At 44.3% G+C, this 12,719-nt stretch overlaps 1 protein-coding gene across 6 annotated transcripts in view; it reads right to left on the bottom strand.

Moving 5' to 3' along the window:
- SMG7 (SMG7 nonsense mediated mRNA decay factor) overlaps positions 1–11,819 on the bottom strand; it is a 102,559-nt gene extending 90,740 nt beyond the window's left edge. For 2 of the 6 annotated variants that reach the window (XM_084637058.1, XM_084637056.1), the window contains exon 1: positions 11,438–11,819. Coding sequence is in view for 4 of the 6 variants with exons in the window: in XM_084637056.1 (XP_084493182.1) it covers positions 11,438–11,466 (29 nt within the window). In the remaining 2 variants the exon portion in view is untranslated. Of the gene's footprint in view, positions 1–5,395; positions 5,527–11,419 lie in introns of all 6 variants that reach the window. The other 4 variants (XM_084637055.1, XM_084637060.1, XM_084637057.1 and 1 more) reach the window with 4 other exon arrangements.
- Positions 11,820–12,719: the final 900 nt, after the last annotated feature.

The raw sequence follows: 12,719 nt of genomic DNA, 5'->3' as shown, positions 1-12,719 counted from the left end.
TACGTTACTACACGCTGTGGAAATCATATTTCTAATTCTCCATTTTAAGAATATAGTCCACATTTAAATATTTAAGAAGCTGAATAATAGTGGAGAAACAGAGTTAAGACTGAGTGCTGGTCAGAGAGAATTCCTGCTCTTTAAATATTCCCGAGCATTTCACAAATGTAAATAGATTTAATCTAATGATTAATTTCATCTGCTACGGAAATGCGGGTACTTTTTGGGAGAGAAACACTTAATGGTAAGTGAGCAGGACCTTGGCTTTATTAGTACCAGTTGACATTCCATGAAAGACATATGACCTACAGTTGGTTTCAGTAAAGATACCCAAAGAACGTAAGTATGGAACTAAAGAAGCAACCAAGTAAATGTTCCCAATACAGTGCTATAACATGAGCCTTCAAAAACAGACTAAGTTCTAAAGAAGGAGAGAGAAGAAAATCAAGAATCACATATTTGGAACTTGCCACAAATCAATGCTTGAATTTCAGCCAGATGCTGAAGTTTATTTCTAATGACTAAATAGCATCTGGGAGATAAGAGTGTAGACTGTATTTTCTGAACCACCCTCCAGCAGTCTTCCACTGAAACCAAACTGTTGAGCTTGCACCTCCTGAATTCTTTCAGTCAGGCATAGATTACGGATTTAAATCTAACTGTGATTCATGATAGTCTTGTGTAAAGACTGACTATCCTGGTAAACTACAATGGCCACCCAATCATTTTAACTTTAAGCAACAGCAAACAATAAGTAAAAGGAATTAGAAACTGAAGGTTCACTCTGGGGGAAAAAAATGTATCACTACTGCATTGCTACAGGACAACAGTATTTCCATCAAAAACCAATATACTCTGAAATGTTGGTGGTTAAAAGCTTTAGTGCACGTATATGTGCACTATCATCTGCTGGGTATTTAACAGGGGTTAGTGAGATTTTAGCTAGCCACTGCTTTTCCTTATTACTTAGCACATCTATATATACCGGTCTAACATATTCTGTTCTTACATTAAAACAAAAAATTGACCTAATTTTGAAAATCACTAGGCCATTGTGTGAAAACAAAACATGGAACCATATGAATCATGACTGCTGTAATCTGATAAATCAGGTATCCATATGTTCAACTGAATTCTCAATTATATATAAATTTGATTTTCTATAACTCCCTTCCAGTTTGTCATCCCAACAGATAAATTTCCACACAGGCCTCAAAATGTCTCATTGCTACAAGCTCCATTATAGTACTTTCTAGCCTTTGCAGGTCTCTAATAAAAGAATCCTCTCCATAAAAGACAGACTTCAGTTAACACTAGTGATTAAGTCCATCATGACATTGCAAAAGTGTACACAAACTTGCCTATTTTAATCTCAAAGAACACCCCTAATTCTGGATATTTCAATCTAACTCAGTATCTTCCAAACAGGCAATCCCCACATTTGGTCTGTGTCTTTAGTGCCCTGACCAGCAATCCTGCATGCATGGTGGATGCTGCCAGAATAGATAGTTACCTCAAAAGGCATCAGCAAGTGCTTGAAGTCACCACCTTTTAGGACTTAAACAGTAAGATCTGAAAACTTCTTTCACAATAGATTCAAATTTTTGAGACGGAAGAGTTGTGCCAAAACTTCGACTGAATACACTGCTGCACCAGCTAAATTCAGATGAACCATCTCTTGGAATTCCTGTTGCCTGAAACGTCAATTTCTTAAGCTTTTTACTCCTATGACGCCATAAATCTACTACACCAGAGTTAAATAAATCTTGAGTAAATCCGTTGTATACCAACCTTTGCTCAAGTACAGACTTGTCATCAGCAAGCACAGTAATAAATTTAGTTTTCTGTATGTGTTTGAGACACTTTCAACTTTGCAGTTGCCTGTATAATGTCTTTCACAAGTGGATGCAAATATGGTTTCATCCAAGATTAAGGCCACTTTTGGCATACAAATTGTAGACTACAACAAAATCTCTGAAACTGAAATGTTTAGGGTATGTGTAATCAAAGTGGCAAACTACTGCATGGCCTTATGTTGTGTGGCTGTGCTTTAGCTACTCACTCCTTGGCACACTCTTCCATGCTATACATTTTATACGTACTTGGGGAAAAATAAAGAACAGGCAACTCAGCTATAGCTACAGATCGTTCCCCCCACACACACACACACCAGGTCAGTATGTAGTTTTTATATATGTTTAGACAGTAAGACAAGGACTGACTTGTAAATCAAAGTATCTGCTAATTATGGACTCAGTACAAAGCTTATTATGGATAAGTTGGCTAGTTAGACCTAACACTTGCCTTTCTGGCAAAAAATAACCCCATTTGGACTGATTGTGGCCTACAGATTGTAAACTTATTCTCCATATAAAAATCAAAATGGCCTTGGCAGTGGCAGAAGCAGCAGCTACTGCTAAATTTTTGGGGTTCTAGGAGTTGCTGCATAGCTTACCCTGGCTTGGCTGGGAAATTAAACTTATTTGGAGACCTTTGCATTAACTACCTCTGAGATACTTGACTGCTGGGGGATGGACATGGACACAAACAGACAAGCAGTAGTGACTTTCCAGAAATTGCTCTTGAATAGCTTTAATGACAAGTTTCAGAGTAGCAGCCGTGTTAGTCTGTATCAGTCTCTAAGGTGCCACAAGTACTCCTTTTCCTTTTTAATGAAAGGATTATTCCTCCAAACTGGACATCAGAACTAAAGCCCAAACTGAGAGTGTAGCGCAGTGTAAGAGAGCTCCAAATAGCAACCTTCTCAGTGACAGATACAGTGCCAAGGTATGCTGTGGAAACTTATTCCAGTAACTTCCAGATCACTAGAAATTTAATATAATCATGTAACCACATATACATTTTTTGAACCATTTGAACAGCCATTAAACTGAGATTTACCGACCCCTGGTCTTATCTACATAAGCCACAAGAATTCTGGAGAACTTGCGGGATAGATTTGTTCCTATATAGATAACTTTAGGCTTCCAAAGAGTCTTAAATGCCGAGCCGGACATCCTTGGGCTTGGAGGGAGAGGAAATGTGAAGACTAATGGCCTGATTGAGATGGAAGTTTAGACAGTAATTTGGGGTGAAGATGCATGACCTACTTTTAATAAACACAGTACAAGGAGGATCCAGCCATCGGACTCTTATCTCACTAATTCTCCAGGCTGATGTTACAGATATAAGGAATTCTGTTTTCAGAGATAGGACACAGTCAATAGTCTAAGGTTCAAAGAAAGGAACTCAGGAACTTTGTGAAAACAACATTTTGTTCACAAGAGGTGGTTCACACATCAGAGGGAATACCCGGGAAAAAATGAAGAGCCACCCTGGTCTACTTTTTGAGCTGTCCAGAAGGAGAGTCTTCCAGTTCATTGAGTAGAAATGTCTTGTTAATGGTTTCCTACTTTTGGACCTCAGCAGAGCACTTGATCTACTGCTCCCAGCAATCAACCAAGCTGTCAACTTGAGATCCCATTGGACAATCTCATCCCAAACCAAAACAATATATCTAGCAGACTGAGAACCTGGACTTGTGGATTTAACTATAGTTTCAGAAGGCCAGAATATCAAAATTGCCATGCCCAAGTCAATTGCCGTGCCCAAGTCAGCATCTTGGTTACATCCTTATCCGATTTCTGATGATCTTCTGGCTCAAGGTTGAAGGAAACTCTTGCCTCTAGTCCAGAGGGGAATATCTGTTGATGATGCTGGATCCTGCCTGCTCCTGAAGTATATGAGGAGATATTTGGCAGTCACTGCCGGCAAAGACATCTAGCTGGATCTTACCCATTTGCAGAAAATGTAGAACTAGTCATATTACTGACTGTCAACTCTCAAGGGGTCTGCCAAAACATTGTCTAAACTTTTTCCTGCAAATGGAGAGCCACTGGAGCACACTGACAGTGAATGCTGCATTCCAACACGATAACTTTCTGACACAGCTGGCTAAATCAAGCCCCTATCCTCGGCAGTTATTCTAATTTATCCGTGTGAGGTTCTCCATCAGGATTTGGACTTGATAATTACCAGTCCTCACCTATCACATAGCCTGAGCATAAGCCTTATGCCCCAAAAAGGTTGAGGCACTTGGTGTTTATTCTTAGATGCGAATCTAGAAGCTCCAGCCTGGCAAGGTCTCTCATTGGCCACTGCTATTGAGAGCACATCTAGGATTAGGCAAGAGTAAAAATATTCAAAGCCCTCCTCAGGGACTTGATACTGTCTAATTACAAAAAGAACTAAACCTAGAGTCAGCAAAAGGGCCCTTGCAGGCTGAAAGTACCATTGTTCATAGGGGTAGCAACACTGCTTTCCCGCAGAATATCAGAACCAACAGGCTTTCTTCTGGACCAAAATAAATCCTACGTCTAAGGACTCCGTACTATGTCCCCAATAGCTCCCAGAAGGCCTTCATGCCATCAGCAACCTAGGCAACCTATATGCTCAGCAGGAAAGACTACGAGAAATGAGGCACTCCTAACTCATCTGTGACACAAAACTCATTCCCTTCTATTACTGACCTCCTCAGACGGAGATATTAGCTGTGGGGACACCAGGCTGATTGCAGGACCAGGAACAGGTGGAGAGATGCTGGCTTCAAGAAATAACTCTTGTAGTCTGATCCAGTAGATATAGGAAACAAAGTCTGACAATACATGGATTGCAACCAGAGTAACTACTCTGCGCAACAGCAAATGTGAGATATTAGTGATATGGCACTGAATGAAGACAGGGAGCAGTCAAGAGGAGATTAACACAGCAGATGCAGGGAAGTAATGGAGCTATTGGTGAGTCCATGAAGACAGAGAAACAATGTGAATTATAAAAAAATTAGTAGTCAAAACTTTTAATGAAGAGACTAGTTTGATCATGAGATTAAACCAATCACATGAACTCTCAGTACTGTTGACTTGTCAGTACCAGAATTACTCAATGGTATGCAAGACCTGTAATTCAATCATCTTTCTTTCTATGGTTATGTTCTACCAGAGTAAAGCTACATTTAGCTAAAATGTAGAATTCGCACCTTTGTGAAATACATGTGTTAGTTCTAGCCTCAAATAGCTAAGAGTTTAATTAAACTAATGCACGTCAAGTCAGTTATGAAAAATATATTTCCTCAAGGAAAACTTGAGGAATGAGCTAACAGTTCAATTCTTTTCTTTTGTAAAAGAAAAATAAGCTGTTTACAGGAAGTAAAAGTTAGTTCTATTTTATATTAAGATTTCCATTAATGTACTGTTCCACTATGTATGATTTAAAGTGACCTGACATTTCAGCTTTATTCTCTCTCCAATACCACAACAAGTTTGCTCCATTTATTAATATTTGTGGGCTTAGTTTTATGTATTTTTTTAAATATTAAACAACAGCCTTGCAAACTCACCTGGAGTCCTGAAAGATAAGCCAGGCTCTTTCCTTCTCGCATATCACCAGCAAGTAATAAAGTTTACCCTCCATGACACCTCAAGAACCACACTGAAGGCTGAGGTCGGGTGGGTAGGTTCACAGGCCTAGCTGTTGGGGAAAAAAAAAATATTACCCTGTTCTCATAAAGACACATGTACTCAGCTTTACATGGGGCAAGTAATCACAATGAAGTCAACGGGACTACTCACAGCACGTAAAGTTAAGCACATGCTTAAGTCTTTAGGGATCAAGGCCTATAGAATCATAGGACTGGACCTTGAAAGGTCATCTAGTCCAGTCCCCTGCACTCACGGCAGGACTAAGTATTATCTAGACCATCCCTGACAGGTGTTTGTCTAACCTGCTCTTAAAATCTCCAATGATGGAGATTCCACAACCTCCTTAGGCAATTTATTCCAGTGCTTAACTACCCTGATAGTTAGGAAGTTATTCCTAAAGTTCGACCTAAACCGCCTTTGCTGCAATTTAAGCCCACTGCTTCTTGTCCTATCCTCAGAGGTTAACAAGAAGAATTGTGAAAAAATATGTAATATACTTGAAAAATGTTATGTCCTCTCGATCTTCTCTTCTCCAGACTAAACAAACCCAATTTTTTGAATCTTCCCTCATAGGTCAATTTTCTAGACCTTTAATCATTTTTGTTGCTCTCCTCTGGACTTCCTCTAATTTTCCACACCTCTCCTGAAATGTGGAGCCCAGAACTGGACACAATACTCCAGTTGAGGCCTAATCAGCATGGAATAGAGCGGAAGAATGACTTCTCATGTCTTGCTTACAACACTCCTGCTAATACATCCCAGAACAATGTTTGCTTTTCTTGCAACAGTGTTACACCGTTGATTCAGATTTAGCTTGTGGTCCACTATGACCCCCAGATCCCTTTCTGCAGTACTCCTTCCTAGGCAGTCATTTCTCATTTTGTATGTGCGCAATTGACAGTTCCTTCCTACGTGGAGTACTTTGCATTTGTCCTTATTGAATTTTATCCTGTTTTCCGCAGATCATTTCTCCAGTTTGTTCAGGTCATTTTGAATTACAATCCTAACCTCCAAAGCACTTGCAACCCCTCCCACCTTTGTATCATCCACAAACTTTGTAAGTGTACTCTCTATGCCATTATCTAAATCACAGATGAAGATATGGAACAGAACTGGACCCAGAATTGATCCCTGTGGGAACCTGCTCAATATTCCCTTCCAGCTTGACTGTGAACCACTGACAACTACTCTCTGGGAACGTTTTTCCAACCAGTTATGCACCCGCCTTATACTAGCTCCATCTAGGTCAGAGGTGGGCAAACTACAGCCTGCGGGCCACATCCGGCCCACAAGACCCTCCTGCTGGGCCCTTGAGCTCCTGGCCCCTCCCCTGTGGTCCCCCCTCCCCTGCAGCCTCAGCTCACTGTGCGGCGGGGCTGCGAGCTCCTGCCGGGCAGCGCAGTGGTGTGGCTGGCTCTGGTCAGGTGGTGCGGCTGTCAGTCCTGCTGCTCTGACCGGCATGGTAGGGGAGCGGAAGGTTGGATATGGGTCAGAGGGTCCCGGGGGGGCAGTCAGGGGACAGGGAGCAGTTGGATGGGGCGGAGGTTCATGGACGGTCAGGGGACGGGGAACAGGGGGAGTTGGATAGGCAGTGGGAGTCCCGGGGGGCCTGTTAGGGGACGGGGGTGTGGATAGGGGTCAGGGGGTCCTGGGAGAGGGTGGTCAGGGAACAAGGAGCAGGGGAAGTTGGATGGTTCGGGGGTTCTGACGGGGGGAGTCAAGGGGTGGGAAGTGGAAGAAGGCAGATGGGGGTGGGGGCCAGGCTGTTTGGGGAGGCACAGCCTTCCTTACCCGGCCCTCCATACAGTTTCGGAACCCCGATGTGGCCCTCAGGCCAAAAAGTTTGCCCACCCCGACCTAGGTTGTATTTCCCTGGTTTGTTTATGAGAAGGTCATGAGAGACAGTATCAAAAGCCTTACTTAAAGTCAAGATACCATGTCTATTGCTCCCCTACCCCCATCCACAAGGCTTGTTACCCTGTCAGTTTGTAAACTGGACAGGCTTGATATTGGATCAGTGAGACAGACCTGGAGCCCCACTAAATTTTGGTGGGGTTGGGACTTTTTTTTTTTTTTAAAAAAAAAAGGAGTAACATCAGAGAACAACAACATTAACATTTTTCACATTACAGAGAAGAATGTCTCCATTAAGTAGATAAATTTAAGCTCCTGAAACGGAGGTCCAAACTTGAACTACCTGTCCTTCCTCTTCCCCTACCCCCAACCCAAACTTCACAGTAACATCATCTTTTTAAAAGGAATACACCAGAGAGTTTTCAGGTAGGAAGAAGAGACAGTATACTCTTGAAAGCGTTCTCTGTGGCTTCTAATTGGGAATTCCATTGCTAGCGGTGTTTTCCTTTCAGGTGTCTCTCCCAGCTCTAGCAAGAGCTAGCAGAACACACAAGAGATATTCAGACATAAACAAGTCTGCTCCTGTAAGATTAATAACTAGTTTTGTGGTAAGAGTACCTGAGAATTCCCAAGTAAACAGAGAATGAGAGCGAGCCTAATCAAAATTGCTTTGATTCATAAAACATACCTTAGACACCATTTTCACCTGAGCAGGGAGATCATGCAAACTGGGAGTCTTGGAAAACCATTAATATGATCTTTGAGAGAGGTCTCATAAGCCTGAATGTAATTAAGGTTTCAATCTATTACTTTCCTGTCCCTCTTACCAGACTTTATGCAAATCCTTGAGTACCTATTTTAATGTTTCTAACTTATTCCTCCCAGACGACAAACTAAAATGGGACAGAAACAGCATATACAGCACAACTGAATCCAGTGATAACAGAAATTGAAACCCACGAGAATCAGCTACATAAAGGTAATTATCTGGTGATGCAGCTTAACTGGTGACCTGCAAAGGATATTTTTAAAATTGGGGTTTCTCCCTTTTTCCATCTTTATGGCACAGGAAGGTGACTGAATGGGATCCCCCCGGCTTGGTTTTGAGGTTTGGTTGGTTGGTTTTTTTTACACCTTTGGAAATATCAAGCTTGTCAAGTTTGACTTTTCCTGGTTCTGCTAGAAACTTCCATAGGTGTCTCAGACATTTATCAGCTCTTACATTTTGATTGAAATGACACTGATTCTTTAACAAAAAAGTTCTTCATCCTAACTGCTCTATACTCACTGAAGTTAGATGTTTTGTGAAGTTAGATGTGTTAAGGGTGGGGGGAAGGGACAGGGAAAGAGGTTTAAACCGTTCTGGCTAAAAATCCGTTCCCTTATTAGTTCAACTTTCAGTCTTCCTTGATTCCTGCAAAGTCATTTCACTATTTCTCCAATCATTAATCTTCCAAGAAAGACAACGCATGAATTCCCAACCCAAAAACCAGGCAAAAAATTTTCACAAAAGCCCTCCAAGGCCTTATTTATACAACAAAGAAGCACTCTTCCCGCCCCGCTCCCACCTTTACAAATCACCATCCTGTTCAGCTATCCTTAAGCACAACATCCTTAAATTCAATTATTCCTTCATCAGTGGATTCCAACTGAGAGTTCTTATGCTACAGTAAGAGAAAGGATGGCCTTCTTCCTAAGGCAAAGAACTAGCAGAATGGGCATTAAGACACCTGAGTTCTATTCTCAGCTCTCGTACTGTATGATCTTGGGCAACAGTTATCCCAAACGACATCTCTGTACCCCAATTTCTTCCATATGTAAGTTATTAAAATGTAAATAGCTCCATAGACATATATAATACTTTACTTCCGTGGATAGTGCACACAGAGTCCCAAAAAGCTTACAATCTATATAGGTCAAAAAAGACAAGGAAGAGTTCTGGAGACGGAGAATGTTTGACTACTGACAACAAACTATTTAAAGAAGTGGTTTTAAAGGAGGGAGTAAGTTTTTGCCAGTCAAAGACAAGAATACTTCCAGAAGTATTTTATTTATCGTTTGTACTGCGTTAGTACCTAGATGCCTCAGTCCCATTTTAATAGGCACTGTACAAAAATGAAGCAAAATGACAAAGAGAGAAAGCAGTAAGACAAAAGATTTGAGAGGAGCAAAAGGAATAGATGTAGGTGATTATGGAAGGTCTTGCAGATGAAGAGGATCTTGAACTTGATGTGGCAAGATGCGGAATGCCAATGGAAAGATTCCAGGAAGTTTGTTTTTTTTTCCAGTGGGGGAAGGGGAAATTGGTCAGAACAGAGAGAAAGGAAGATAACTTTAGTACCACCAATTTTGAAAGACCTGGAGGATAGCAAAAGAGTTCAGCGGCAGGGAGGCCTGTCAGGACTAGATTTCAGTTATAAAAGCAAAAAAATGACTAGAACATTGATAGGGATTTAACCACTGGAATCCATGAGAAAGATTCATTTGAGAGATATTAACAAGGAAAATGCATCAGCATTGGGTGGAGGAGAAAAGAATTAAATGCAGCACATATTACAGGCCTGGGAGACATGAAGGATAGTGATGTTGTCCATGAACAGAAGGGAGACGGAGGGAAAAAAAAAGTTGTTTTAAAAAGAACAAATCTGAGATAGCATGGAGACAACCCAGAGGAATGAGAGGCAGCCAGGAATACAAGACTGGATAGAGAAAAAGGATTTGGGAACTGCCATTATGGGGGAGGTAGCTGAAGTGTTTTAAGATCCCTGGAGAGAAGGTCTTTTAGAACTGTAAAGAAATATATTAACGGCATCTCATCACCTCTTTCAAAGGCTCTTGCTTCAGTCCCTGAGTCTTCAAAAAGGGATACATGTCTCCTTTTAGTATATTTACTGGTACTAGGCTCATCATTATCTAGGCTTTTTTGCTGATACTGGTCTTCTAAATTACAAGACAACTGGGCTCTTAAATGCAAAGAATTAAGTTTACTTCATGCTTATGTCCCAGTACTTTCCACTCCAAAATACTGTATCGTGCATTTCTGTACTTTTGGGATTCCACAATACTTTCATTCTGTGGAAAAACCCATTGACTATCTCTTCTCCTAACCCCCCGAATTGCTTGGTTCCAAAAACATTTTAACTCTACAAGCCACCATAAAAAGCTCTGCAGACTACTGGTCCAATGATCACAATTTGAGAACCTCTGCTATATTGCCTTTCATAGAAAAGAAATCCCAAGCACTTTACAGACTACAGATACAGATTTTGCTTTACATGTAGAACCCATTTAACACTGCACAGTATAACTAGAGCTTAGCCTTGTATTGATTTGAAACTGCAGACAAACGTAGGCAGGAAGAATATAATAGCCCAAATTAGAATTGGGCTAGGACACCATCATTAGCATACCTGGGCTTGCATAAAGTCCTATGTGATATTTAACAACCGCAATGAAGGACTTAGGATTTCTCATCTGAATAACTTAACTCTCTCTCCCTCGACAACGCCAGCTAATGCCACTTTGCCATGCAATCTTCCCCACTTCACCCATTTCACCCCACTTCATCCGACCATAGCCTCTTGGCCCAACCATCTAGTCCAGATCCCCTCAACACATCCCCTTTTCTCCCCATGACAATTTTCTATCACCTTTCCCAGACAGACTCGCCTCCTCCCTCCTGCACCAGTATATCCTTTACTCCCCCACACCTCCCAGAGTCTTCTACTGAGGTTACCCCTACTTCCTCCATCTATTCCACTCCTCCCTCGCTGTCTGCTCAGCCTCCTTTCGTTTGCATTTACCTCCTCCCAATAAACCCCCCTTCACCCGATGTACTCCCCAACTATGCCACTCCCTCCCCCTCAATGTCCTTCTCCTAGATCACTGCTTGCCCACCCCCCTTCCTAGTAGGCATCCCTTACTCACCTCTCACCCCCCAACACCTCTCCCCCCTTCCCTCCGCTCGCCCTGTCAGACGTACACAGCCAGCCCCGGCTCTGCCCCTCCCCTTCAACTCACCTTTCGCCCCCGGGTCCGTCCCCCCGTTACACCCCCGCCCAGGCCGAGCTGCCGGGACTGACCCTCACCTCACCCCTCCTCCTCACCGGAGATACTGCGCACACAGCAGGCTCATCCTCCGCCGCTCGCTGCCCGTCCCCGCCACCCCTCTCCGGGTCTCACAGCCGGGGCCGCTCCGCCGCCAAGGAGCCGCCGCCGCCTCCGGCCGCCGCCATCTTCCCGTGCTGGGCCCAGGCTCCTCCTGCCCGCCGGGTGCCCCCGCTCTGGGTCTCCGGCCCGGGAGTGGGCGTAGAGAAGGGGCAGTTCTCGCGAGACCCGCTCCGGCACCGCGCAGCTCTCAGCTGCCTGCCTCAGGCGACCAGGCTCGAGGAGGAGCCGCCGCCGCCTCCGCGCGCCGGGGCAGGCAGCAGCAGCCTCCGGGCTTCACAGTCAATGCTGTCCGCCTCCCCCACACTTCCGGGCCCGGGCCCGGCCCCGCCTCCCCAGCCACACTTCCTGCCCGCGCTACGGCCAAAGCCTTCCCCGCGCGTTCGCTGCCAACCCGCCAACCCGTTGTCGGGGCTGCTGCTATAGCAACGGGAGGTTGCCGCACTATCACCATAACAACCGCCGAGCGTGCTGCTCTTCCGGATTGGAATAGAGCCAAAAAACTGGCTCCTCCCCATGCTCCTCCTGACACCGCCCGCCCCCACTTGGCTGCCTGCCCTACATCCCGACCACTCCCCCACTCCTCTCCAATACCCCCTCCCTCACCTGCCCCCCGCCCCTCCCCCCAGCCCCTCTCCCCCCAGCCCCAGTTGTCCGTGTGAATACACTGTGCTCTGCCAGAATCACCAGCTGCGGGGCCGAGCTGGCTGGGCCCTCATGAGTCAGGGCACTGAGGGCAGTCGCTTGGGGGAAATCACACAGATCCCCCCCGTGCTTCGTGCCGATCAGCACCTGGAGTGAGGATGAAACCAGACCCGCTCTCCCCACCCCTAGAAGAGCTCAGCACGGCCCAGCGCATCTGGGAGGGGGCTATGCCTGCACCTGCCTCTGCAGCATCTGGCACTGTCAGCGATGGTGCCAAACTAGAGGCACTGCTGGGCTGTTCCCAGATTCGTGCAGTTGTTACAGCAACGTGCAAATGTCCTACTGTGCTGCCCAGCGCTCACCGCTGTGCCAGTATCACGGAAAGTCTGAGGGTTCCTTCCCAAAGCGGGGGGAGAGCAAGCTAAAATACAATCAATCCATTTTCCTTGACGTCAGGAAGCAATTTGGTGTGTCACAGATTTAATCATGTAGGATTCCAGGAAGCTCCTAGAGCCCAAAGCTGTGACAGTTAAAATGAGAGTGATTTCAAACAGTTCGCAGTGAGATGCTCACTGC

The sequence above is a fragment of the Lepidochelys olivacea genome (genome assembly GCF_965140295.1).
Source record: "Lepidochelys olivacea isolate rLepOli2 genome assembly, chromosome: 8".
NCBI lineage: Eukaryota > Metazoa > Chordata > Testudines > Cheloniidae > Lepidochelys > Lepidochelys olivacea.
The sequence above is the reverse complement of the archived record's forward strand: the minus strand, read 5'-3'. Positions and strand labels throughout refer to the sequence as shown.